General features: G+C 45.9%; 1 protein-coding gene across 2 annotated transcripts in view; it reads left to right on the top strand.

Annotated features, from left to right (window-relative positions):
• The window catches only part of BLTP3A (bridge-like lipid transfer protein family member 3A), a 538,966-nt gene extending 515,551 nt beyond the window's left edge, over positions 1-23,415 (top strand). For both annotated transcript variants that reach the window (XM_069633498.1, XM_069633499.1), the window contains exons 20-21: positions 1,292-1,398; positions 20,462-23,415. In XM_069633498.1, coding sequence (XP_069489599.1) covers positions 1,292-1,398; positions 20,462-20,590 — 236 coding nt within the window. In that variant the 3' untranslated portion in view covers positions 20,591-23,415. The remainder of the gene's footprint in view (positions 1-1,291; positions 1,399-20,461) is intronic.
• Positions 23,416-23,971: the final 556 nt, after the last annotated feature.

Here is a 23,971-nt window from a genome sequence, read left to right as displayed (position 1 = left end):
GTTTGAAGGGTTCCATGTGTTAAAATTGCGGCAAAATTGGCTGTTTACACAAAAAATCGCGGCAAAAAGGCTGTGGTTTTGCCGCTGCAATCCATGTAAAGGATGCTTGGGACACCCCCGCAACCCCCAGACCCATTATACCATTTAAGGGGACCGGGGGACACCCCTGCAACCCCCGCTCCCCTTAAATGGTACAATGGGGTACACCTTTACCGGGTCAAACTACAGCATTTTTGCCACAATTTTATTACTGCATACCGGTTGAAGACCATGCTGGTTGGCTGCAACAGCGCATTCAGTCTTCAGCAAGATGCTCCTTTTTGTAGGGGGTCTTGGCTCCAATGATGAACTGTTGAAAGGGTTACAGGAGTTCTTTTTAGCCAGGATTTGGACTGGTGTCTCATCAGGCCCACGAATGGTAAGGATCGGCACCATTCAAATTGGCAGGGTCTGTCCAATCAAGGACATCCTCCGGCCACCACATCGGCTCAGTGACAGGCCCACATTGACATGTATGTGGACTGGGACCAGACAGTCCCAGCCCCTACATCCGGTCATAAACACACACTGCAGCTTTGCCGGGGAAGTCTTCCCTGAAAAGGGCTTATAAATATATGGCAAATCCTGTACTCGGAGGGCAGGAAGAATGCCACAATACAAGATGGCCAACGGGCAGGCACAAATCTTGTGGAACAGCCATTTTAGGGTATACGGCACTCTAAAAGGCTTTAAATGGTCAAATGTAAAAGCACCCATGAGAATTGAAAGAAATACTTTACAAAAATATCCGTTGCCACCGGCCAGTCTTGGGCACCTCATGCAAGTAACCACAAACGTACCAAAAAAAGTTAAAGGGACAGTTTCCCTACCGTACCTCACTGTAGGGTGAAGAGTGCAGTCTAAAATAAAGAGAATTTCACAATGGAGACCAGAATTCTACTGCACTGATAGTCATAGGGGCTGATCAGTGCACCCAAAACTGATGATCTTAACACAGCAAGTGAAGTAAAAAGGCTTCACTTGCCTCCAAAAGTCAGGACAGGTACAAAAATGCAAAAGTTTGGTGGTTTCATAATGCCCATGTACACTATTCTCTACATCACTGGTATATTTGTTACCTATACCGTTTCCACAACAAGCACTCCTAAACCATTACCTCAAAGACAGTGCCATTACATATACTGTGTCCAGAGCCCAGTGTGTATCGTATAGTGTCTCCTACTCGGGGTAAATTGCTGTTGAAGGTGGGTCTTGCTTAAAGTTCATGGTCTCTCGATGCTTTCTATTTCAGCTGCACCTCCTGCTGAAACTGACAAAGATATGCAGGGAGCTATGGTTTCACTATCGGGTGTTGTAGCAGTGCAGCAAAAAGAAGCTCCAGTGCATTCTTCACAAGTGGTAAGATGTTTGTTTTTTGTTATCTTCTCTACAGCCCTATTTTTTTTTTATTTTTTTTAACCATGGTTTAGGAAAACGCTTATACAGGGATAGTCACCACATTGCTAAGGGAAGAAGACAGATCATGTGTATTAGCGATGAAAGTACACAGATAGGTTTATGGTACAAATTGAGATGACAATATATACAAATACAAAAAGTCAATCCTAACATTCACTTCCCACATCTCAATCTTGACAATGCTGTTGCTGGATTCATGTCAGCAAAGCTCTGCCCGTGCACCTCACTCCTCGAAAGCCTCATACGTTGATTTTACGGGACTAAAATCAATTTTTTCTAATTTACCTCGGTGTTAACCTGAGGTGCACCATGACATTTTGGTATTGATATCTGACCTACAAATGTTAAGCATTTGCTAGGCCCTATGTTTAAGGTTCAGGAAGATATGACTGGGTTAGGGACTGGTGAGGATCCCTCTCAACCTGGGGCAGGAGGCCTTCTAGGCTTTGTGTCAGAGCCAGACATGCCTCAGTGTGGGAGTTGAGGGCCTTGGTCTCTGTTCCCAACACCTTAATTGCAAATGAGTATTACAATATTTATAATCTGATAGCTGCTGTGTGACATGCTGGCCAGTGTTTTCTCTCAAATGTTGCAGAACTGCACATCTAGAAGTCCTTGCGGCAGACAACGGAACATGCAGCCCACAAGCAAGAGATGTGATGTGAGCACAGAGCTGCCAGAAATGTGCTTGCTGTGGACCAGCAATCAAGATGCCTTCTTGTACTGGCCCGCCATTGCCAAACAATGGCAGGCCTGTGCTGGGAAAGGAGGCGGGGTGCTTTATTGCTTCACACTTGTTAGCCGGCACCTGGGGGACATCGTGGCTGAAAAATGGGCATGGTAACGACATGAGCCAAAGAACCAATGGAAGGAGGAAGAGGCGGATAAAAGTGGACGAGCAGGACAGGAGAATATAGGTTATCCAAGTGAGGAGGAAACCAGGTAGTGGAAGACTAGGCGAGCGGAGGCAACTAGCAGAGAGTGCTGAAGGTGAGCTATTGGCTGGTGAGAAAAGTGGTATATGGGTTGGGGAGGTGGGTCTGTCTGTGTGTCTGTGGCAAGGTGCATGAGACTTAAGAGGCAGAGTAGGGGAATCTGTGAGATGGAATGGGTAGGGTGACTGGTAGAGTGAAAGTGTGAGAGAAGAAGGGGTGGAGGGTAGTGTACAGAGCGGTGGGAGCAGAGAGTAGAAGAGCGTATCAGGTGGTGAGAGTATAGTGGAGGGTGGTAGGAGTAGAGAGAGAGGATAGATAGTGTGAGGGAGTAGAAGGAAGGAAGAAAGGAACATCAGGGTGTTAGGAAAGAATGTATTTTTTCACCTTTCCCTCCATCGATTCCCCTGGGACACCCAGCTTTTTTTTTTTTTTTTTTTTATTTATTATTAAACGCTGTCCTGATTTTGAGGTCAGTGAAGCCTTCTGCTTGAATTCCCTGGCCTCTTTTCTGTTGCTTGTTCCTGTGGGGAAACTGACTAGTGCCCAAGACTGTCAGTACTAAGAGACTGCCTTTCTTTTGGAATTCTTGAATTTAAAAAATTGCACACATCACCTGACATTGAAGTGCACTTAGAATACTAATATCCTTATTTCGAATGGATTGTGTCCTCCCACTTATTCATCATCTTCGTTGATATTCGTATCTTCAGCTTTGCTGCTTCGGAAAAAAAATTCCACACCAGAGGGCGCTGTGCTCAATATCGTGGTGTTGATGTCAATCGGGGGTCGCCATCAGCTGTCGACATCATCAGTAGTACAAGTAGCGAGCCGCGCCCATTGGCTTCAGGTTCGTTTTTCTGAAAGCGTTGTTTCGAGTATTGAATGGCACGCTTTAATTTCGTCAAATGTCTTCATCTTCCAACCCTTTGACCCCAAGGTTTGGTTTTAAAAAAAATGCCATGAATGCGGGACGAAGATGTCTATTACTGATCCCCACCTGGTTTGCCTGTGGTGCCTGGGTTCTGAACACCAAACCGATGAATGCGGGTCCTTTCAGGCCATGACAGGAAACGCTCTCGGGGAGCGCCGAGGTAAACTGCCAGCGGAGAGGGTGGCTTTGAGGTCCTCTTCAAAGAGGGATAGAAAGTCCAGGGAGTCTAGGGACTTGTCCCGATGCAAAAAGTCAAAGAAGTCTCGGTCGAGGAGTCGGTCGAGACAATCATCTTCTTCGTCCAAGAAGAGACGCCATAGGTCTCCTTCTTCATCTGATTCCTCTAACGAGATTATCAGGTGCCCAACCAAAAATGATTCCCCTAGAAAATGGGATGCTTTCAAGAGTGAAATGTTGCATATATTCGAGAATGCAGCCTCAAACCCCTCGAAGGAATCACGCAAAGGCCATGCCCTGGTCGCTCCTTCAGACGACTTAGGGAGTTCAAAGACTACCATGGCAAAGCAGAGTGTCAAACTTGCGAGTTACTCTCAATCTGAAGAGAAATTGTTGAGGGTATCGTCTCGAACATAGTCCTTCTCCGATAGCTCCAAATAGGGGCAAATTGTCGAAGGAGTCAAGCCTGTGGGCGCCTTCGACGGTCACTTTGACCATTTCGAGGCCTCTGCTGAGTCCAGAGAAGGTTTTTAAACCTATGCTGAATCAAGACTTTCAAGTCTATGGCTTCAGTTTATGTGGAAGAGCAAGCCTCTGAAGAGGATTCTCCCCCCTTTGGTTTGCCTTATGGCACGCAAAATGCTCCTGAGGAGCTTATTAATATGGATTCCAAGATAGCTGATCTTTACGACTGCCTCCAGTCGGCTAGTGGTGTGGACACTTCGCCGGAGCTGGAATTCGGCAAACCTGATCCAGTTGAACATGCAGATTCTGCATACAGGTCCCTCATGAATAGTGTCATTTAGTACATGGGCTGGACCAGGAATTCTCCTGCCTATGAGCAAGACGATATGACGGATATCCTGAATCCAGGCCCTCAGAAGGACACAGTATTACCTTTTCATGCAGCCCTTCAGAGGAAGGTCATGGCAAAATCGGGTAAACTCCAGAATCTGGACCTGCTGTAAACAGGAACTTTGCCAGAAAATATAGGCCTTCTAGTATTGATCCGGATTATTTGACCAAGCACCCTACACCTGAAAGCTTGGTGGTTCAGGCAGCCACATCGACCAGGCAGTCTGCTTAGCCCTCTATTCCCTCGGATAGAGACAAGAGGGTCGATGCTTGGGCTCGTAAGATTTTCACATCATGCAGTATGGCTTTGAAGTCTGCTAATGTTACTTGTACTCTTTCAAGATTTACTTATACCCTGTGGGACTGTGTTAGCATGGCGGCTGAGCACATTCTGGAAGGCGAGGAAAGAGACGGCTTCCTGGTTATTGTGAAGGATGGAACGGAGGCAAGGGGGGAGTGTCTCCAGTCATGACTGGTAAAGTAAGCGAGCATGAAAGGCAGTTACCCCACTCTTGATTCAACTTGTTGGTTGGTGTACCATCTACTACCAGAGTACTTTAGAAATTTTGTAAACAGGTAATCTTACAACTCCTGTGTCATTCAAAAGAAGCATATTTTATTCAACAATCGCAATAATATGAAAAATGTAATCTTTAAATCGGACAGTATCAGCAGGTCCATGGCTTCTAGCACCATACTACGCAGGTTTGCGTGCTTGAGAAAGTCGGGCTTTGCATCTTGAGGAGCAGTACCTGGACGTTTTATACGCTGCACATTGCACCAAATTTCATAGCTCCTCAAGATGCACAAAGATATATGTGGGATGACCAATGGACGTTTTCCACACCATATATTTTTTTACTATACCTTAAATGAACATGCCGCCCACAATAGCAAACAAGTAGGGGCTAGGACCCGTCACCCCTATTTTCCACCATCTAACCCTCTGGATATATATCTCTTCATATCTAGATTTCGGCATCTGACTTACGCAGACTGCGCTCCAGCAGCCCTGTTTATCAGCAGCTGGTTCAACTAAGACTTCGGCCATGGCGTTTACTCAATAAACCCAGTATGTCCACCTCCTTGCAGCGCTCTTTCCAATATTAGGCTTCACCCGATCACCACACAACTAACTTAGTTCTTTACCCTCTAGGTGGACGCCCACCTCTTGTAACAGCGTCTTGACCACAATCAAATGTCCTGAAGACAGTTCGGTGCCCCACAGCAGCGCTGCTCAATCCTAAACAGCCACTGCCTGTTCTCAACAACCAACCGAACCAGAAACGCCACCAACCAGTGTGTCGACAATGTTAGCATATTTCTACTGAAATTGATCTAGCAATACATGAAATAATTGTCACTGGTTTACTAACTCACCGGTATGCGAACCACAATGTACTTTATAATGCATACCCTCCGTGCTACGGCACATGTCCATTTATGTGAATGTTTTTGTGTTCGTTTCAATTAAACTTTATTTTGGTAATTTCACGTCTCGTGGTGATCTCCTTTGAGCGAGCAGCCATCTAGCTCTGTTGCCACCGTTTGGTGACCTCCTCTTACGTCCATGACTAGGGTGGCCTTTGACTCTCACCCCCCTTTTTGATTATCCTCTCTAACCCTTTAGAGTCAGACCCCCTCACAAAAAAAGAGGGATCCGCCCTCATTTTACCAACTTCCTGCCCTCTGTACGGGGAAAGAATGCCCTGATAATGACGAACAACACAGTGGCCATGTACTACCTCAACAAGAGACGAGGTGTAGGGTCACTACCACTGTGCAGAGAGGCAATGCAGCTCTAGTTCTGGGCAATTCAAGAAGGAATCTCTCTGTTGGCAGGTCACCTAGCTGGAGAGCAGAACACGGCGGTGGATGTTCTGAGCAGGCAGAGCAGTCTCCCACGAGTGGGAAATGGCTCAGGAAGTCTTTCAAGAGATCTTCATCCTTTGTGGAACCAGTGGATCCGGTCACGACCAAGGTCAATCGGAAGTGCGAACAGTGTTGCTCAAGGGCATTCAAGGGAGCTCTAGAGGACACGTTTGTAGTGGACTGGGAATTTTCGCTTCTGTAAACGTTTCCTCCCAGTCCCCGTCATTCCTCACATGATCAGGAGGTTGAGAAAGTTCCAGAAATCTATTATCCTAATTGCTCTGGATTGAGCCAGGAGGACGTGGTACCCGGACCTTCTGGACATGTCCATCTGCCCTCCAATACGTCTTCCACAAAGAGAGTATCTTCTCTCGCAAGAGGAAGGTTGGGTTCTCCATCCAGAGGTGAACGTGATACGCCTTCACGCATGGTTTCTGAGAAGCTGGATTACAAGGATTGGGACCTCCCATGTGACATAATGGAGGTGTAGCTTTCGGCCAGAAGGCCAGCAACCACATCCTTGTACTGGTGCTGTTGAAATAAATTCAGTAATTGGTGCAAGGATAAGAACGTGGACCCTTTCCTATGTAGCACACCTATGGTGCCTTCTTTCCTGTTGCATTTAGCCAATCTGGGGCTCTAGATTGGAAAGATAAAAGGATACCTGGCTGTGCTTTCCATTTTTAAGAGCTCCTCTGAAGAGGTCTCGTATTTCAAGATACCCTTGATTGTGCAATTTCTGAAGGGTCTCTGTAATGTGTACCCTCCAGTCCCATTTCATGTGCATGTTTGGGATTTAAATTTGGTATTAACATTTCTCACATGCATTCCATTTGAGCTGTTACATGCATGTCCTCTAAGGCTCCTTACATTAAAAACAGCCCTAATAGTGGCTTTAACATCAGCAAACAGGATGAGTGAGTTACAGACTCTCTTGTAAGCCTCCTTACACTGTTTTCCATAAGGACAACCTTGGAGTCAAACCATCATTCCTGCCTAAGGTAGTCTGACTTTCATTTGTCGCAGAAGATAACACTACTGACCTTTTATCCCTCCGCCTCATGCAGGTAAGGTGGAAGAAATGCTTCACAGGCTAGACCCAAAAAGGGCTCGAAGCTTTTATATTTCAAGACTTGCTAAATTTCGACAAGATGATCAACTCTTCATTGGGTATACCGGCCATAAATTGGGCCTGGCAGTAACCAAACAGACTATATTCAGATGGATAATGTTAGCAATTGGAGAAAGTTAGACTGGCAGGTAAAGAACCACCAGATGAGCTAAGGGCTCATTCCGCTAGGGGCATGGCAACTTCTGCAGCTTTGCAAAGGAGTGTCCCGGTAAGATATCTGTGCAGCGGCCACTTGGTTGTCTATGCATACATTCGTAAAGCATTACTGTTTAGACTCTACCTCATTTAAAGGAGGTCTTTTTGCAAAGGCCGTTCTTCATACGGTCCATGACTAAATGAATTGCTACTCCCTCCTGCAGAAAATGTAAACGCTGCTTTGGGAGTCTATCAAAGGTGAGGAATACGTGGGAGGACACAATCCATTAGAAGAGCAAGTTACTTACCCCCTGGTAACTTTCTTTCGACTGGATGTTCCTCCCACGTATTTCTCATCGCCCCTCCCAGCATACCCTGCTGTACAATTTACATGTTTTGCACCTCCCGCTTTCTGAGAGCTTGCAGTCTTAGGTACGCCTGGTCAATTCTTCGATTGATGGAAACGAAAAACAGGACTGAAGCTAACAGGCGCGGCTCGAGCGATTTGTACTACTGATGACGTCGACACCAGCCGGAAACTCTCGAGGCACATCGCTGCCACGACATCGAGCACAGCGCCCTCTGAAGCAGCAAAGCTGAAGATATGAATATCAACGAAGATGAGGAATACGTGGGAGGAACATCCAGTCGAAAGAACATTACCAGGGGTAAGTAACCTGTATAGCTTTATATATATTAACATTTTTGGTTCCTTTTACAACGTGCCTAAGGGAAGCTGGTGGCAGCAATACATTTTGACATTTATTTTAAACATTTTATTTGTGTGCTTTTGCATTTATCTCAAATGGCTATTAAAGGTGGCCAGCACCCTAAGATGCCTGTGCCGCAAGGTTTTTCACTTGTGTAGCCAGAGGAGGGAGCTCGGACTGACTAGTCCCAATCCACATCCCTGGTGCCCGAATGTTTGTTGCTGGGCAGATGTTGTGGCTAGTGGCTATCCAATCATGATTGGATAGCCACTGCCTCTTTGAATGGTGCAGATCCTTAATATTGGTAGGCTTGGGCAAGCGTCCAGCACACATCTTAGATAAAATGGGGGTTCCTACAGCTATTTGACAGATCATCGTTGGAGTCAAGACATCAACTAAGAAATGCAGCCCACTGATGACCCCTTGAAGCGGACTAGCATCAACTCCAGTGCTGCCCTGGAGAAGCCCTGCTGGTCTGCCTGATCTCAAGAAGACCCATGTCGGTACTTGGACCCTTAGACTGATGGGAACCTGTCTCAAACTGTGCTTAAGGATCCATGCCTTCTAAGCTTTCAGAAGTGTCCCTGGATCAAGCAGCGGACTGACCAGCTATCTTGCTGTCGCCGTTATGAGTGCATTCTTAGAAATAGGAGCAGCTTCTATAACGAGATACCTGCTCATGCATTTTCAACTTTCTTGCAAGAACAGAAGCTGTGCCCGGCCTGCTCCTTTCTTCATTCATTGAAGATCACCTGACGCCGCCTGACTGTGGTGACTTGCGTTGCCACACTCCTCCTTTCATCTGTGGAGGCGGTCTGTCATGCAGAACTATCTGGTCTGTCACGCAGAACTATCGTTCCTCGTTTGGGTGCTTTACTGGAAGCAGCCTTGAACCGATTCAGCACTGTGACCAATCAAAACTAAATACCAAGGCCGAACGTGACCTCTGCACCCATGACCCCTGGGCCTTCCTCGATGGACCAAGCACAGAAGATGGACCTCCACGAATTCTGGAACCCCAGCAGTGGGGTCTGGTGAAATCCGAGTAAGGGGTAAGTTAACCTTCTGTTTCTGTACCTCCTCGTCCCACTCCATCCTCCATAGGGATGATTGGGTTTAAAGTCCAGTCCCTAAATCACTCTTACCTGACTTTGGTCATTGGAGGCCCGGTCAAGGATCGTATCCTAGGATTATCCTAAGGACTCGGATTGAGTCTGTTCACGTTCCTGAACCTTTTGACTTACTAATCATATCCAGTGGCATCATACTTTGCAAGTGGTGGCTTGGGCACAAGGCCTGAAACCATCAGAGTTCAACTTTATAAGTGAAGCGCTTCCTGTGTAATTCACACTGAGTAACAAAAACGGAAAACCTTTTTGGTCCCACCCACCGATAATGTTCGGGAACAGCGAAGGGAATTGGATGATGACATTCTCTGCCTCTGAATTGCTTAAGTGTCTTTAATTCCTCCTGCCCCTCCTCCTGAGTTAAATCCAGAGGGTCTAAATCATCAAACTTGTTGATAGGTAGCAGAATTGGCTGAGTCTGCATTTCTTTCATCTGGTTTCCCAAACCTTCCACTTTCTCACCTAAAGCTACATTTTCGCTCCTAACCGCCCTTAATGCCTGGCGTAACTATACCAGAACCTCACTCAACGAGAAACCTGTTGGGTCCATAGCAGCTCGGATGGGAAAGATCAATACCTGTGAATCCTCTGCAAAGGCTTAGAAGATTACATTCTTATTGTAATTCAAGGTGCGCTTTTAAAAAGCGTTAAACCCTTTTCTTCTTTTTCTTGAATTCAAAACAGAATATTTCTGTAGCAAGTCTTTAGTTGAACTGAAGTCTTTTTACTCCTTGCCACTCGCTGACTCAACTTTTGTTTGTAAAACGTTATACTTCAGTCATTCAAATAATGTTCTATGTATTCCCCCAAAAAATGTTTGTGGTAGTTTTGTTCCTTTATTTGAATTCCTTCTCTCTAAATGTCTTTTAAAAACTCCTTAGAAAAAAACTACACAAAGAAGAAATGAACTACAGCTCCCCTAATGTTAGATAAAATAGCCATATGGATCTAACTGAGGTCAAAACGAGGAGTTATAACGATGCGGGATCCCGCCTAGTTTCCAAAACAGATGAGTATTAAGTCAGCTTCCTTCACATAAGTAAATTGCGCAGGGGGCGACTTTCAAAGGCCCTCGGAAGAAGTGCGCGCGTTCACAAAATAGTATTTAAATTACCAATATTAACTTAACACACTCTGGCCTTATGTTTGCGAAGTGGTGAATTTACTGTAATTTTATTTACAATTTCGTTTGCAGAGCGAGACACAACTGCTATAAGTCATCTAGTGGCGAACGCGAATATAGCAGGGGATTTTCATTTAAATTCCTGAGAAAAGAGGAGGTTCACTGGCTTTGATTTAATTTAGGAATCCAGTAACTGTCAATTGTGAGCTTCCTCTCTAGCGCGCTGTGCTTAATCTGAAGTGAATTCTTAAACTCTTGACAATATACTTTTCTCCACAGGTCTAGCTCCATTAAACAATTATCACATCGTTCCTGGACACAAAGTACCCTGCAGATTTCAAAAAACAAAACTAAAGTCAGTGCGGAGTACTATGCATAATAAAATACTGAGTCAAAATGAACAGCATCCAAATCGCTGCTCTTCCGCCAGTAAAATATTTAGTTGCACTAGTTCCGAAATCTTCTAAACATTAATCCAAACTTCTTCACAGCTGTAGGCCTCAATGGGGCTGGAACAGAACCTGACTTCCTCACAGGACAATTTTGAAGAAAGGCAGTTGAAAAAAGGTGTTCACCTCCAATCTGACCTTAACATTCCATAGTAGAATGTTACTGAGGGAAAGCACCATCTTGCCCTGGGTTACAGCCCAAACCTCCATCTTGTGAGCTGCCAGCTACAGATCTCTGTAAAAGGTGGTTAAGGAACATTGTGTGTATTTTCTTTTCTTCCCAGCCCCCTGTAAATGTCTGTACACAATTAAGTCTGCGTGTACTCTTTCCCCCCTGCCCCCTCCCCCCTTCAAGAGACCTCAAACCCTGTCTTCCCCGAACACTGACAGGCGAGTGCTGTCCTGCCGGTGATACTTTGCCTTCTGCGCTACTACAGTGACTGTTGAACATTCTTGGGACACCCACTTGGATTTCTATTACTTCTATGGAAGTGAGAGACACCCTGCCACACTTTCCCAGACATCGTTAAAAATGTGCGCTGGCAGTGAGTGCTGTCTGGTGAGTGCTGTTCTGCTGGTGATATGTTGCCTTCTGCGCTACTACAGCGACGGTTGAACATTCTTGGGACACCCACTTTATTACTTCTATGGAAGTGTGGTAGGATACACCACTAAAAAGACTTATTAACTTGTATCCCTGTTATAACTTATAGGAGTTTTCTAGAAGCCTAAAAACCTGTATCATTATCTTTCTAGAGAGAGACGCCCTGCCCACTTTCCCAGAAGTGGTTCAAAATATATGCCTGTGTGCTTCCAGTGAGTGCTGTCTGGCGAGTGCTGGTTGGCTGTTCAGCTGAGCATCCCCCACGCACTCCATAGGATTGTACTCACTGCATACTATGGTAAGTCCATAATTTGCCAATTTCAACAAAACACTTCATGGCTTCTAGTCGGCTCCTCTTACTTCAATGGCGTTGTATACTTTAAAATCAGGCATGCCGCCAGCTATTACAACTGCACCTCCAGTAATCACCACATCCAATTCGTCCACTACGGCCCTCCCTAATCGCAGCAGAAATGCCGCACGGATGGCATGCACCCAAAAGCTCACTCAATCTAAATCAGTAAGATCGGACATTCGCACCTACGACGCCCTGGTAACCCCGTTAGGAAATCCTGATACGTTGCCAGTACATTCAAATCTGCAAACACTGTGGCTATGTTGTCGCCGCCTCCACCCCTATATTGGATGCAGATTTACTCGCCTAGCTGTCTTAAACTGTGGTCACAGGCAGAGAGGCGCTTATCAAAGCCATTTTACCACATCGCCAGCTTGTGCAAGTGCATAAGGGAGCTAGCCTGGAGATACCGCTTTTATATTCACAGGTATTGAAAATGCAATCCACTATTCCAAGCATGACACAGACAAAGGCCCTTGTTCAAGAAGACAAAGTTTCCCGCAGGCCTCTCATGTCAGTGTTCACCCCATGCAAGCCACTAAAAGGGTCAATGATATACCTAATTCTACTCTAATTCATTCAGTAGAGACATTGTTTTAGAGCCACGTGTGTTCTCGGCTCAATTGCCTCAGTCCGCAATGTTTACTATTCCAGAGACTCGTATGAAGCCCTTTTGAAAAAAAGCTGATAATCAACAAATCTGCTTATTGAATATTGACAAAAAATTGGATATGCTAGCTGATTCAACTAAATCTTGGCAGATAGACGAAAACAAATTTGATGTTTTAATTGCATCTTCAAAAAGTTCCAACTATTGCTTACCTATCCGAAACTAGTGCGCCACAGTGGCTGAGCCTCGTATTCCTTACTTTGCCCCGCAGGTTGATATTGGAGTGGGTTCTTTAGGTAATGCGACAGGGCTCATTCTTACTGATGTTAATTCTGTTGAGTGTAAAGAACTGGACACGATCTTGGTGGAAAATACATCCAGCATACATAATCAGGTGCTGTAGTTTAGTTGCTCTCCCCTGCCCCTCTCCCCCAAGACTGTGTCTTTGAAGTATTTCAAACTACTTGTAGGAAAGGCATGACAAAGCAGTGAGATAAAATTAACAAAAAAATGCACAGACAAAACAAAAAATCTAAAAACCAAGAATTGACTGGAAAAATTACTAAAACCTTCATAAATGCATTGACTATGCCTCCTAAATCAAATTAAAACAAACAATGTAAAAAGGTAGCTGCAAAATGGAACAGGATGCTTTCCAACATCCTTTGACAGACCAAACTGCTGAACTTACTGACCAAATAGATTGTCTGAATTATTCGACATATATTAGACACAGAGATCTCTCTTCAGCCATATTAGATTATGTATTTATCTCTGAACAGGCTCTGACCCACGTGCGGAACGTTAGTCATACATTCTAGTCTAAGCAACCATAATCTACTTGAAATTGTCAGAGAAAGCTTCAGCAGTAACATCCCAGTATTATAACCACCAGCTCTGTATCACAATGCCAAAATAGGATTAGATGGACATCTCCTATGTTTGCCTGCCTCACAAAAAAGTAAAACATGGAGGAAAATCGTGGCCTAAATGATGATGATCTTGATTATAATCACTCTTAACTTATTTATAGCTATGGGGGCGGGGAGGCATGAGTACGTATTATAAAAACAAACACGTGTTCGATCAAACTTTATATAAGGCTAAAATGAAGCTGAAAAAAGACATGAGACGATTGAAAACAATCTCGAACTATAACTGTAAGAACATAGTCAAAAACGTGCATACAGAAACTTTGTGATTCAATACAAGATCCAGAAGAATCAAGCTGAAAATGAACGCATGCTCATAGCGCTGACAATGAAATCTAGAAAAATAATCTGGAAAATGATGCATCTACCAAGAGTAATGAGACCTTAATGTTAAATTCCATATCTGAAGAGACAGGGACATCACTGACCATGACCATATTCCTAATTCGAGGAGATTGGGTCCTCCGATGTATTCCATATCTATGACGGGTAATGTCCACAGCTGTACTGCTTCGGAGAAATTTTCGGCGTCCTGCGTCAATGCGCCGTCCCCGAGGACCTCCTCCGACGGCCGACGTAACCCAATGTGATAAGTAGGACGCCCATAGCCTCAGTTCAGTTTTTTTTCCCGCGAACGTGTTCGCCTCGTGAATCTCGGTACGCCTCGACTCTTTGGAGTTTGTTGTATTCTTCTCGGTTCCTTTGAACCTGTTCGGTTTTTGTGAAAACCTGTTCATGAAAATCTACCTCGTCTTCCACCCCGCGTCCGGGCTTTAAGAAATGCGGGACTGTGGGTCCAAGATGTCTGTCACGGACTTGCACGACGCCTGCCTCGGGGAGGCCCACGATACGGACGACTGCCAGTCGCTCACGGCCAAGGCCTTGCGGGAGCGCAAGAAGTTGTTGTGGGTAGGTCGGGTGTCTAAGCCCCGGTAGTCGAGGTCTACGGGGCTTTCGACGGATGACTCGAGAGGTGACTCTTCGTGTCATTGTCGGAAGTCCAGTGGGTCTCCTTCCAGGAGTCGGTCTCGCCACTCCTCTGCCTTTTCGAGGCATTCCCGGAAGCGCCGGCATCAGTCGCCTTCCCCGTCCTCTTCCGAGGACTCTGCTCGTCGGCGGGTCGCTTATCCCACCATGCAAGCGACACCGGAGGAATGGGCTTCCTTCGGGAAGAAAATGTTGGCGATTCTCGAATCGCAGGGCACCGGTCCAGGTAGCCGTTCTCGCCATGCCCATTCCAGGTCCCGGTCCTCGACGCGCTCGAGACCGCGTGATCCTGTGCTGTCTTCGAGGAAGACGTCGACGCCTACTACCTCTCTCGAGGCTCCTCCTCCGAGTGGGTCGTCGGCGCCTAGGTCGTCGAGACACGTTCGGATCTCCGGCTTCGAGGCCTGTGTCGACGCCGTCAATGCTGGCGGCGCTGCAGCTGACGTTGACGCCGATTCACTCGACGCCGACTCAAACTCCAGTGGTCTCAGTCCTCCGGCAGGATGTCGGACCCTGTTCAGGTGCCGCCCTCGGTTGCCCAGGACGTTCTGTGGTGGGCCGTCAAAGGCAATCTGATGAAGGGGGGGCCCCATTTTGGCTGCCCTGGCCTGAGATGACGATCGTGACGGACGCATCCCTCACGGGATGGCGAGCTCATGCCAACGAGTTGACAGTCAGCGGTCGTTGGTCTCCGTCGGAGTCCAGACTCCATATCAATCTGTTGGAGCTGAGGGCCATCAGGCTAGCCCTGAAGGCTTTTCTGCCGACTGTGCGAGGAAAGAGTGTCCTGATTCTAACGGACAACACGGTGGCCATGCACTACCTCACCAAAAAGGGGGCGGGGGCACAGGGTCACTTCCTCTGTGCAGGGAGGCGATGCAGCTCGAGTTCTGGGCCATCCAGCAGGAAGTTTCGATCTCGGCTGTTCATCTGGCCGGAGACGACAACGAGACGGCGGACGTTCTGAGCAGGCAGAGCACAATCTCTCACGAGTGGGAGCTGGCTCAGGAGATTCTCCTGGAGATCTTCGCCCTTTGGGGGACCCCTCAAGTGGATCTCTTCGCCTCCAGTGTCAACCGGAAGTGCGAAAGTTTCTGCTCGCGGGAATTATCTCCAAAAGGAGCCTTAGTAGACGCGTTCGTGGTGGAGTGGTCATTCCCACTGCTGTACGCGTTTCCTCCAGTCCCCATCATCCCGCAAGTACTGCGGAGGTTATGGAGGTTCGCTTCCCGGATGATCCTCATTGCTCCGGTGTGGGCCCGGAGGACGTGGTACCCGGACCTTTTCGACTTGTCCATCTGCCCTCCACATCGTCTTCCCTACCGAGACGATCTACTCTCACGGGAGGGGGGGGGGGGTCAGGTTCTCCATCAAGAGGTCGGATCCCTCAACCTTCACGCTTGGCTTCTGAAAGGTTGAGGTATAGGGATTGGGACCTCCCTGAAGACGTGATGCTCTCGGCCAGGCGGCCGGCAACAAAGTCTCTGTGCCGTTAGAGAAAGTTCTGCGACTGGTGCAGAGTTAAGAGTGTGGATCCTTTTGAGTGTGACATTCCCATGGTTCTGTCTTTTTTGCTTTCCTTGGCCCACAGGGGCTTGCAAGTGGGGACCATTAAAGGTTATCTAGCGGCGCTGTCCATATTTAAGCGCTCGTCTGAAGAATGTTCCTCTTTTAAGATTCCTTTCGTTTCTCAGTTTTTGAAAGGGCTCACTAATGCCCTCCGTCACCTTTTCTGGTGCCCGGTTGGGATTTGAACCTTGTTCTTAAGTTTCTTATGGGTGCTCCGTTTGAGCCTTTGCATTCTTGCCCTTAGAGACTGTTAACTCTGAAAACAGTGTTTTTGGTTGCGGTTACTTCCGCTCGCAGAGTGAGTGAGTGAGTGAGTTACAGGCACTTTCAGTTAAGCCACCCTTCACTGTGTTTCATAAGGACAGGGTTGTCCTTAGTTCGTCCTTCCTTTCTTCCAAAGTGGTTTCGGAATTTCATGTGAGCCAGAAGGTTGTTCTTCCGGCGTTCTATCCTCCACCACATCCTGGTAAGGAAGAGGAGAGGCTCCATAGGCTTGATCCTAGGAGAGCGTTAAACTTTTATATTTTGCGCATGTCCCGGGTCAGAGTGGATGATCAACTTTTCATTGGTTACGCTGGAAAGCGTTTGGGACAAGCTGTGACGAAACAGACTTTGTCTCGGATTATTTTAGCTATCTCCGAGTGTTACCGCTTGGCGGGTAGGAACCCGCCAGCTGGCTTGCGGGCCCATTCTACCAGGGAAGTGGCTGCGTCTACTGCCCTGCAGAGGGGTGTTCCTATTCGTCACATCTTTGATGCAGCCACCTGGGCTTCGGTACATACTTTTGTACGTCACTACTCCCTCGATTCCGTCCGAGGGCAGGATCTGGCCTTTGGCAAGGCAGTCCTTTATTCTGCAATTTGATTGGGCATGCTAAATTTGTGTTCTAAATTCTTTTCCCACCTCCTTGCTTGGTACTGCTTTGGGAGTCTGTCATAGATATGGAATACGTCGGAGGACCCAATCCCCTCGAAGAACAAGTTACTCTCTTACCTGGTAATGTTCTTTTGATGGGATGGTCCGACGACGTATTCCATATCGCACCCTCCCTACCTTCCCCGCTGCAGAATTTCTTATGCGATTGCAGCTTGCGGTCCGCAAGGCCTTGTGTGTCTGGCTGGCAGAAAACTGGTGTCACACGTTCTGTGGGAAAAAACTACAACTGAGGCTACGGGCGTCGTGCGTCCTACTTATCACATCGGGTGACGTCGGCCGTCGGAGGAGGTCCTCTGGGACGGCGCATCTACTTCATCGGCGCAGACGCCGAAAATTTTCCGAAGCAGCACAGCTGTGGACATTACCTGTCATAGATATGGAATACGTCGTCGGACCATCCCATCGAAAGACCGTTACCAGGTAAGAGAGTAACTTGTTCTTCTACCACATTAAGAAATGACAAGACATGCCTGGAGTTTGACCACTTGGACATTAAGTTACTCATTAAGAAACTAAGTACGTCGAGAGCCCTGGGGCCAGATGGGTTAGTGAATGTGACAATAAAAGCCAATCCTTACGAATGGGCCAACATCTTACATATACTGTTTAATAGAATTAGAACTGGATGGATCCGAAACACATGGAAAAGATCCATCCTAGTACCCATTTTCAAAAAAGGCGATAGGAGTTTGCCCTCTCACTTCGGGACATTCCGGGCAAACTGTATGTGAGATTAATATTACGAAATCTAAACAAGTGGCTAATTACAACAAAGCTGATCGATCCTCAACAATCTGGGTTTGTTCCCAGGACTTGGCACCTGAATCAATCTCATAGTATTACCTGCACTACAAAAACAATCCCAAACCCATAACTATCCCATCTACTTAGCATTCATAGACTTTAGAGAACCATTCAACTCTGTATCTGGGAAAAAACTGAAGCTGATTGCCCTTCCTATATTTTACATACCATACAACAGTTCTATGCAGATTCCTTGATCCAATTCCAACTAACAGAGGCCTGAAACAAGGCTGTATATTTGCAGTGACACCCTTTAATTTCTATATTAAAGATATGAACTACTTGTTTCACAACCCTTGCACTTACCACCAAAATTAGGAACAGATTGTATACCCTATCTATTTTATGCAGATGAATTAGTCATCATAGACTACTCCCATCAGCCTACAAAGGCAATTGCTAAGCTTAACCAAATATGTGGAAATAAAAGTTGTCTATTAACGTAAACCAATCAAACAATGACATGGCAATGCAAGAGGAACAATCCGAGGCAAGTTTACAAGTGGATAGCCAGCGGGATACTAGTTAAGGGAACACACGAGTACAAATACGTAGGCACTGTCGTCTGTGATTCTATAAATGAAGCTTCTTATGTCAATGATTTGTGACATAAAATTCAGGCATTGACATCGCAAGCAAAACTGATACAAGCATGATATGGGAAATTCTCTTACATCCCAGTATTGACACTTTATAAAGGCAAAGTTGTACGGGTTGTGACATATGGTGTGCATACTAAGCTAGTGGAGAATCAACCTCACTGGCATATGCTCGAGGGCCTTTTTTGGAAGGCCTTATTGCCCATTCCTAGATCCTTCCTGATACAGATTGTGAGATATGAACTGGGTCTGCTTTCTTTGAAGGCAATAGTAGACTGGAATGCTATGATGTTATATGCCAAACGTAAATCTAAAGAGCGTGATCCAACTTCTTTATTGACAGCCATAGATTATGGGATGAACCCTACCAAACCGCTAGCTGATTGGCACAATTTCTGCGGTGAGAATATAAGAGCTGATATAGATTTAGACTTGTTATTATCTAATCCAAATAAAACAAAATTGAAATGGTGGCATGCTGACTGGATTAACACATGGGCTAAATGTCAAAAATACAAGATTTTCAAAGCTGGAGCCTTTATGGCCAAATCATTGAACACAGTTCCTTTATATTTAACAAAGTTTTCAGATCAAACGTACAGAGCAGACATTATGAGACTTAGGTTTAATTTGTGGCCTACCAAGTCTCTGCGAGCTTCGAGATCGAAACCAACTATAGATCATTTGTGTAGATTCTGTAATAACTCAGAATATAGTGAGACACTGAAACATCTTCTAGTTTGTTCAAGCCTGAAGGATCTGAGGTGTGAATATTTGTATGAAATCATTTGTGATTTTCGGTTACTATTGCAGCAGGACATGTAGGAGCTGATCATTAATGTGCAAAGAATATTGCTAAACTTAGCCACAATAAGGTATTTAACAAAATTCTAATAGATCCCTTCTAAAAATCTATAGATCCCTCCTCTAAGCGAAACCATCTTGCGCAAATGTATGAACTGCAATTTTTTTAATGTTTTTATACTTTTGTGTCATAGAATGATTTGTTTTATGTTTAATACCCTACAGCATAAATGGGGAAACTTGAAATTAGAAGTGCAATTTTGTTGAAAAAGTTTTATTACAACTAAAACAACTTTAAAATAAAAAAATAAGTGAAGTTGTTCTATGATTCTCCTGAAGTGTCCCTTGTATTTCCAGTACATCGGAGAACTTGCCTGTGTTTCACATGTCATTGTATCAAATGCTATTCTAATGCTTCTACAGGTGTATATATTAGCTTATTTGTGTTGGTGTGTCAATATTGGGCTAAAGGTTTTACTTGTAAGTGTGTATTTAAAAGGCCAAATAAACTATTGTATATATTTGTAATTACCTGTCCTACTAGGCTTATTGGTAATACTCTATGTGGACTCATTGTAGCCCTAGACCACTCACACACCCTTCCTGCTTGCTACCTTACCCTGATTGGATGAGACTAAACTCTGTCTCTTCCCCGTTTACCCGAATAGGGTAGCCTCACAAAATCATCATCCCAGGGCTGATTTTGGAAATCCTTAATAATTTGTATCATTAAGCACTTGCAGATCCGGGACTGATGCTTTTGCATTGCTTTCTTTCTGGGGGCTGTTATGAGAGTTCCTAGGCTGCCCCTTTGTCGATCCAGGGTGCCCACCTCCTCTGCTCTTGGCATTTCCTGGGCCTTCCCTTGGCTGCCCCCGATACCTCCTTTGTGTGCCCAGCTCCTGCACACACGCCTCCTCCAACTGATCTGTGTTGCCCCATACCCTTCTCACCTAGCTGATTTCAGGTGCATCCACCCTCTCTTTACAATGGTGTGCCCCTCCTTTGCCTCTACTGGTATGTTTTTAGCGTCCGTTCTGCATCCATTCCTCTTAATTCACTGGCTTGTCCTGAAGCAGCCCCCTCAATGCCCCCCGCCGCCCCCCCCCCCCCCTAACCACCAATGTGGTTTATACTGTGTGTCCTGTCCTCCTCAGGTATACATCTCTTCCAAACTGCCATAGGAAAAGGTGTGGTGATGTACTTAACCAATCTGCACGGTTTCTGTTCCATTATTTACCCTGTCTGTACTTCAGATTGTAAAGCACCCATACATGGGATTTCTGTCCTATATTTGATGCCATTCTGTTCAAAGCACTACTTATCTGCTGTTTCCAATAAAACACAAATCTTTCAGGTGCTGAAGGACATCCGAAGCATGCACCGCGAGCTGGTGGCCACTAGGTCTGCTTTGGAACAGGCCCATCTCGACAAGGAGAAGCTATTGGAGGAAATTAGGAAGTACGACCCCCTCTTCCAGATCTGACATTGGAGCACAGTTTATGTTGTTGCCACAAAGGATGCACAAAAGGCAGAGACCCCAGACACAACTGTGAAGGAAACAAGGCAGCAAGAGCTGTTGAATAACGGGGGCTGCTTGGGTCCAGCAGAAGTCCTCTGCACAGAAGGACCTTCAGGTTTACTGTGGAGTAAAGCAATGTTTTCTCTTTTAACAGACTATGCCAGGTCGATCGGTGAGGCGGCTCTGGCATTATGACTGATGCAAGATCACATTGCACATACTATAGCCATACTGAAGGGCGATTCAGTGTGGTGCCATCTCACCTGCACCCTATATTTGGATGCATTGCAAATCTGGCCAGAATGTAGCAACAGTTGGTGAGAGTTCTTGATGCAGATCTTTTCCTTGTGAGGGAGGTAGGAATGAGAGCTGGAAGGGAGGGACAATGAGAGGTGGAACTCCTCCTGTATCGTACAGAGATATATAAAAGGTAAGATGGACAAAACCCCCTTCTATTATGGTGCAGATGGGATCTGTAAGTGATCAACTCAATGCTAGAAAGAGAAGCAGAGCAAATCTAGCATGAACAGAAGGAGCTGTGTTGATGGGCAGAATGGAGGCAGGCCAGGATCTTTCATGGGGATAAGGAGAAGCTTAAGATGGAGGGAGGTCAAAGGGACGAGGCCGCTTTTGTAGCAAGAAAGATGAAGGCATGATGCCTGTAACCCCTCCCCTTATAATTAACACAAAGGAATTGTGGATATGAGATTAGAAAACTTCTTCAGTATGTGGCAGAAGCAGCTTGGGGAGTGAGAAACATACCTTTTTTGGCATGGACCCAGGGTAATATGCAGGGAGAAGATGTATAGGTCTATTATTTCAATGTGGGCTTAGGGAGCAATTGGGTGAACAATATGACTTGATATTAAGTAGCTACTAAAGGAATGTGAACTCCCTGCCCAGTCTCCTACAGCACTCTCACTAAAAGAGAAGGGTGAACACTGCCAATCACTTTGCAGAAAAGAGGGGTGAGTTTTATTTGCAGTGGTATGGAGACTGCTCATTCTAGTGTAAAACAGGGAGAGGAATGGAACCGCTCCCTCCCTATGCGCGGGCACTATGCTTGAGCATGAGGTTACAGAAAGTGCTCACCCAAAGTTTGATACAGTTGGCAGAAGACTGCTCATTCATATGTAGGACTGAGCATTCTCTGTGGAGAATGCCATGGAAACTGTTTCCTGCTAGCATGACCAGAAGGAACTCTAATGGTGGACTTAGGGCTAACAGTACAACATATACCTGTGTTGGTCAAAGAGCTTTATATGGAAAACTATATAATGCCAGTCCTTCATTGTGGGAGAGATGGTGCTTTAGTTGTGATGGGTGGATAACCATGTTCTATCCATGCCAAGGGCACATGCAGTGCAGAAAGGGAGCCCTTGGAGAGGAATGGAGATAGCCCACTGGTATACAAGAGTGGTGGGGCACCCTTGATAAAGCGATATGTAGACAGAGTCCCTCTCAAAGTGTGACCAGAAGGGGATCTAGTAGTGAGGTTGTGTTATTTAGACAGCACCTTCTGGTGTTTGACATAGGGAGCTTTACATTGAGGGTGATAGCAACAGGCCATAATGCCTGCAGCAAGTGGAGCATTGGTTTGGGGGATTGGAGGGTGAATGTGACCAGTTTCTTGTAATGCATGGCCACCTCAAGGGCCCTGAGTGATTAAGACGGCCTCTGCATGAGGGGCAAAAGGTGTTAGAAGGCTACAGGAAGGTCTTCACATGGTGCGAAGAGTTATCCAGGCTCTGTTCCACGCATTCCTGGCTGGATTGTAGGATTTGATGGGGGCATGCCTGATCTGTGAAGACGCAGAAAGTTGGCCTGAAAATGTAGTAGAGGTTTGACTTTTGTGGTCATTGCCTCTGAGAATCTCCAGCTCTGTTGGACTATATGAAGGAAGTTAGAACCAGAACCAAATGTTAATGTCAGGCATTGTTTCAGTATTACCCATTAATGTCTCAGAGGTTGGTCAATGGTTGATTGATTCCAAAGGAAGCAGTGGTTTACGCGTTGCTGGGATTAATCCTGCACAAGCAAAGTTTTCTTCACCAGTCTAGGTTTTGCTAATGGTCATTCCAAGCCCTCTTTGTGAAACACTGTTGGCAACAGTGGCCTCCCACAGAGTGATGCTTTCTTTGAGGTGGTTCCTGGGTGATAAGCAATGCCTCTTTGCCTTTCAGCAGTGTAATGAGCTTAGCATACTGGTTAGTCTGCTGTTTTTTCAGAAGTGGTATTGGGTTTGCTGTTAATGGGGCTGTTGCAGACTGTTTTGCGAGTCTGTTGGATCCTGCTGTAGAGCCTTCTTCAAGCACACCACCACTGCCAATTGGGAAAGGTTCAGAGAGTCGCTCATCACCTCCCCCCCCCTGTCCCAATGCCTACTGCTCACTAAATAAACATGTCCCTCCTGCCCCCACAGATTAGTTGAATTTGCTCCATAGACTTCCTGTATGATGATTTTTTTTTAGTTCTGTTGAAGGGGGTACTTTCTGAAAAGTTGTGGCATTAATACCGCACAACGTGACTCTGAACCTTGCCTAAGCGTCACACTGCCATCCTCTGGATCATCTGCTTGAGTTCCTCCCCTGAAGGCGCTACCCCAAGAAGTCTGGAGGCATTCTGTTTACACCTGCAAATACTTGAATATGATGACCAAGGTGGGCCCAGCTGGGGTTGTGCCAGCAACTGCTTCATCATTGGCTGCTCTCTTGAGACCAGATAGCACATTTCACATTCTTGGGTTCTGTGAACCAGTTTCTCCTAAATTAAATGCACTAACCTGTGAAGTGTCCGTGTGGTGGTCGAATTTATTTGTAACTGAAGATGTCACTGTACTGGAAGTGGAGGTTTCAAGATAACGCTATGTACTGTTTCAAAGCCCATTGTCCTTCCACAAAAAGCAACACCAGTGCTTGCTCTAAACTAGATTTTTCTTTGGGGTATGTACACTGTGGGACAAAGTAAAATGGGGAAAACAAGATCACTTGTTGTTCAGTGCTCGAAAATAGCTAAAGTTTCTTCAAAGTATGCTATCTCTTGGTTTGTCCCATGTCTCTCAATGGCTTGGGGATGAAAGGGCTCTGCACCCTTCTTTCTTGATCTTCCTACTTTGGCATCCTAGACAGACCGTGTCTTTGTCTTTAGTTTGGATGGGCTACCAGCAGTGGGAGTGTGTTTGATGGTGGGCCCAGGTCATCAGAGGCCTAGATGTCTAGCCATGTCAGGAGACCATTGGACTGGTTTTGTTGCATCGACTTGGGAGCTTCGCCACCTCCCTGTTCCTGGCTTTACAGCCCACCAACTCTTTCTCACTCTCCTCAATGTCTTGCCATGTGCTCATGG

Source organism: Ambystoma mexicanum, chromosome 13 (genome assembly GCF_040938575.1).
Source record: "Ambystoma mexicanum isolate Mex_15411 chromosome 13, UKY_AmexF1_1, whole genome shotgun sequence".
NCBI classification, from domain to species: Eukaryota; Metazoa; Chordata; class Amphibia; order Caudata; family Ambystomatidae; genus Ambystoma; species Ambystoma mexicanum.
The sequence above is the reverse complement of the archived record's forward strand: the minus strand, read 5'-3'. Positions and strand labels throughout refer to the sequence as shown.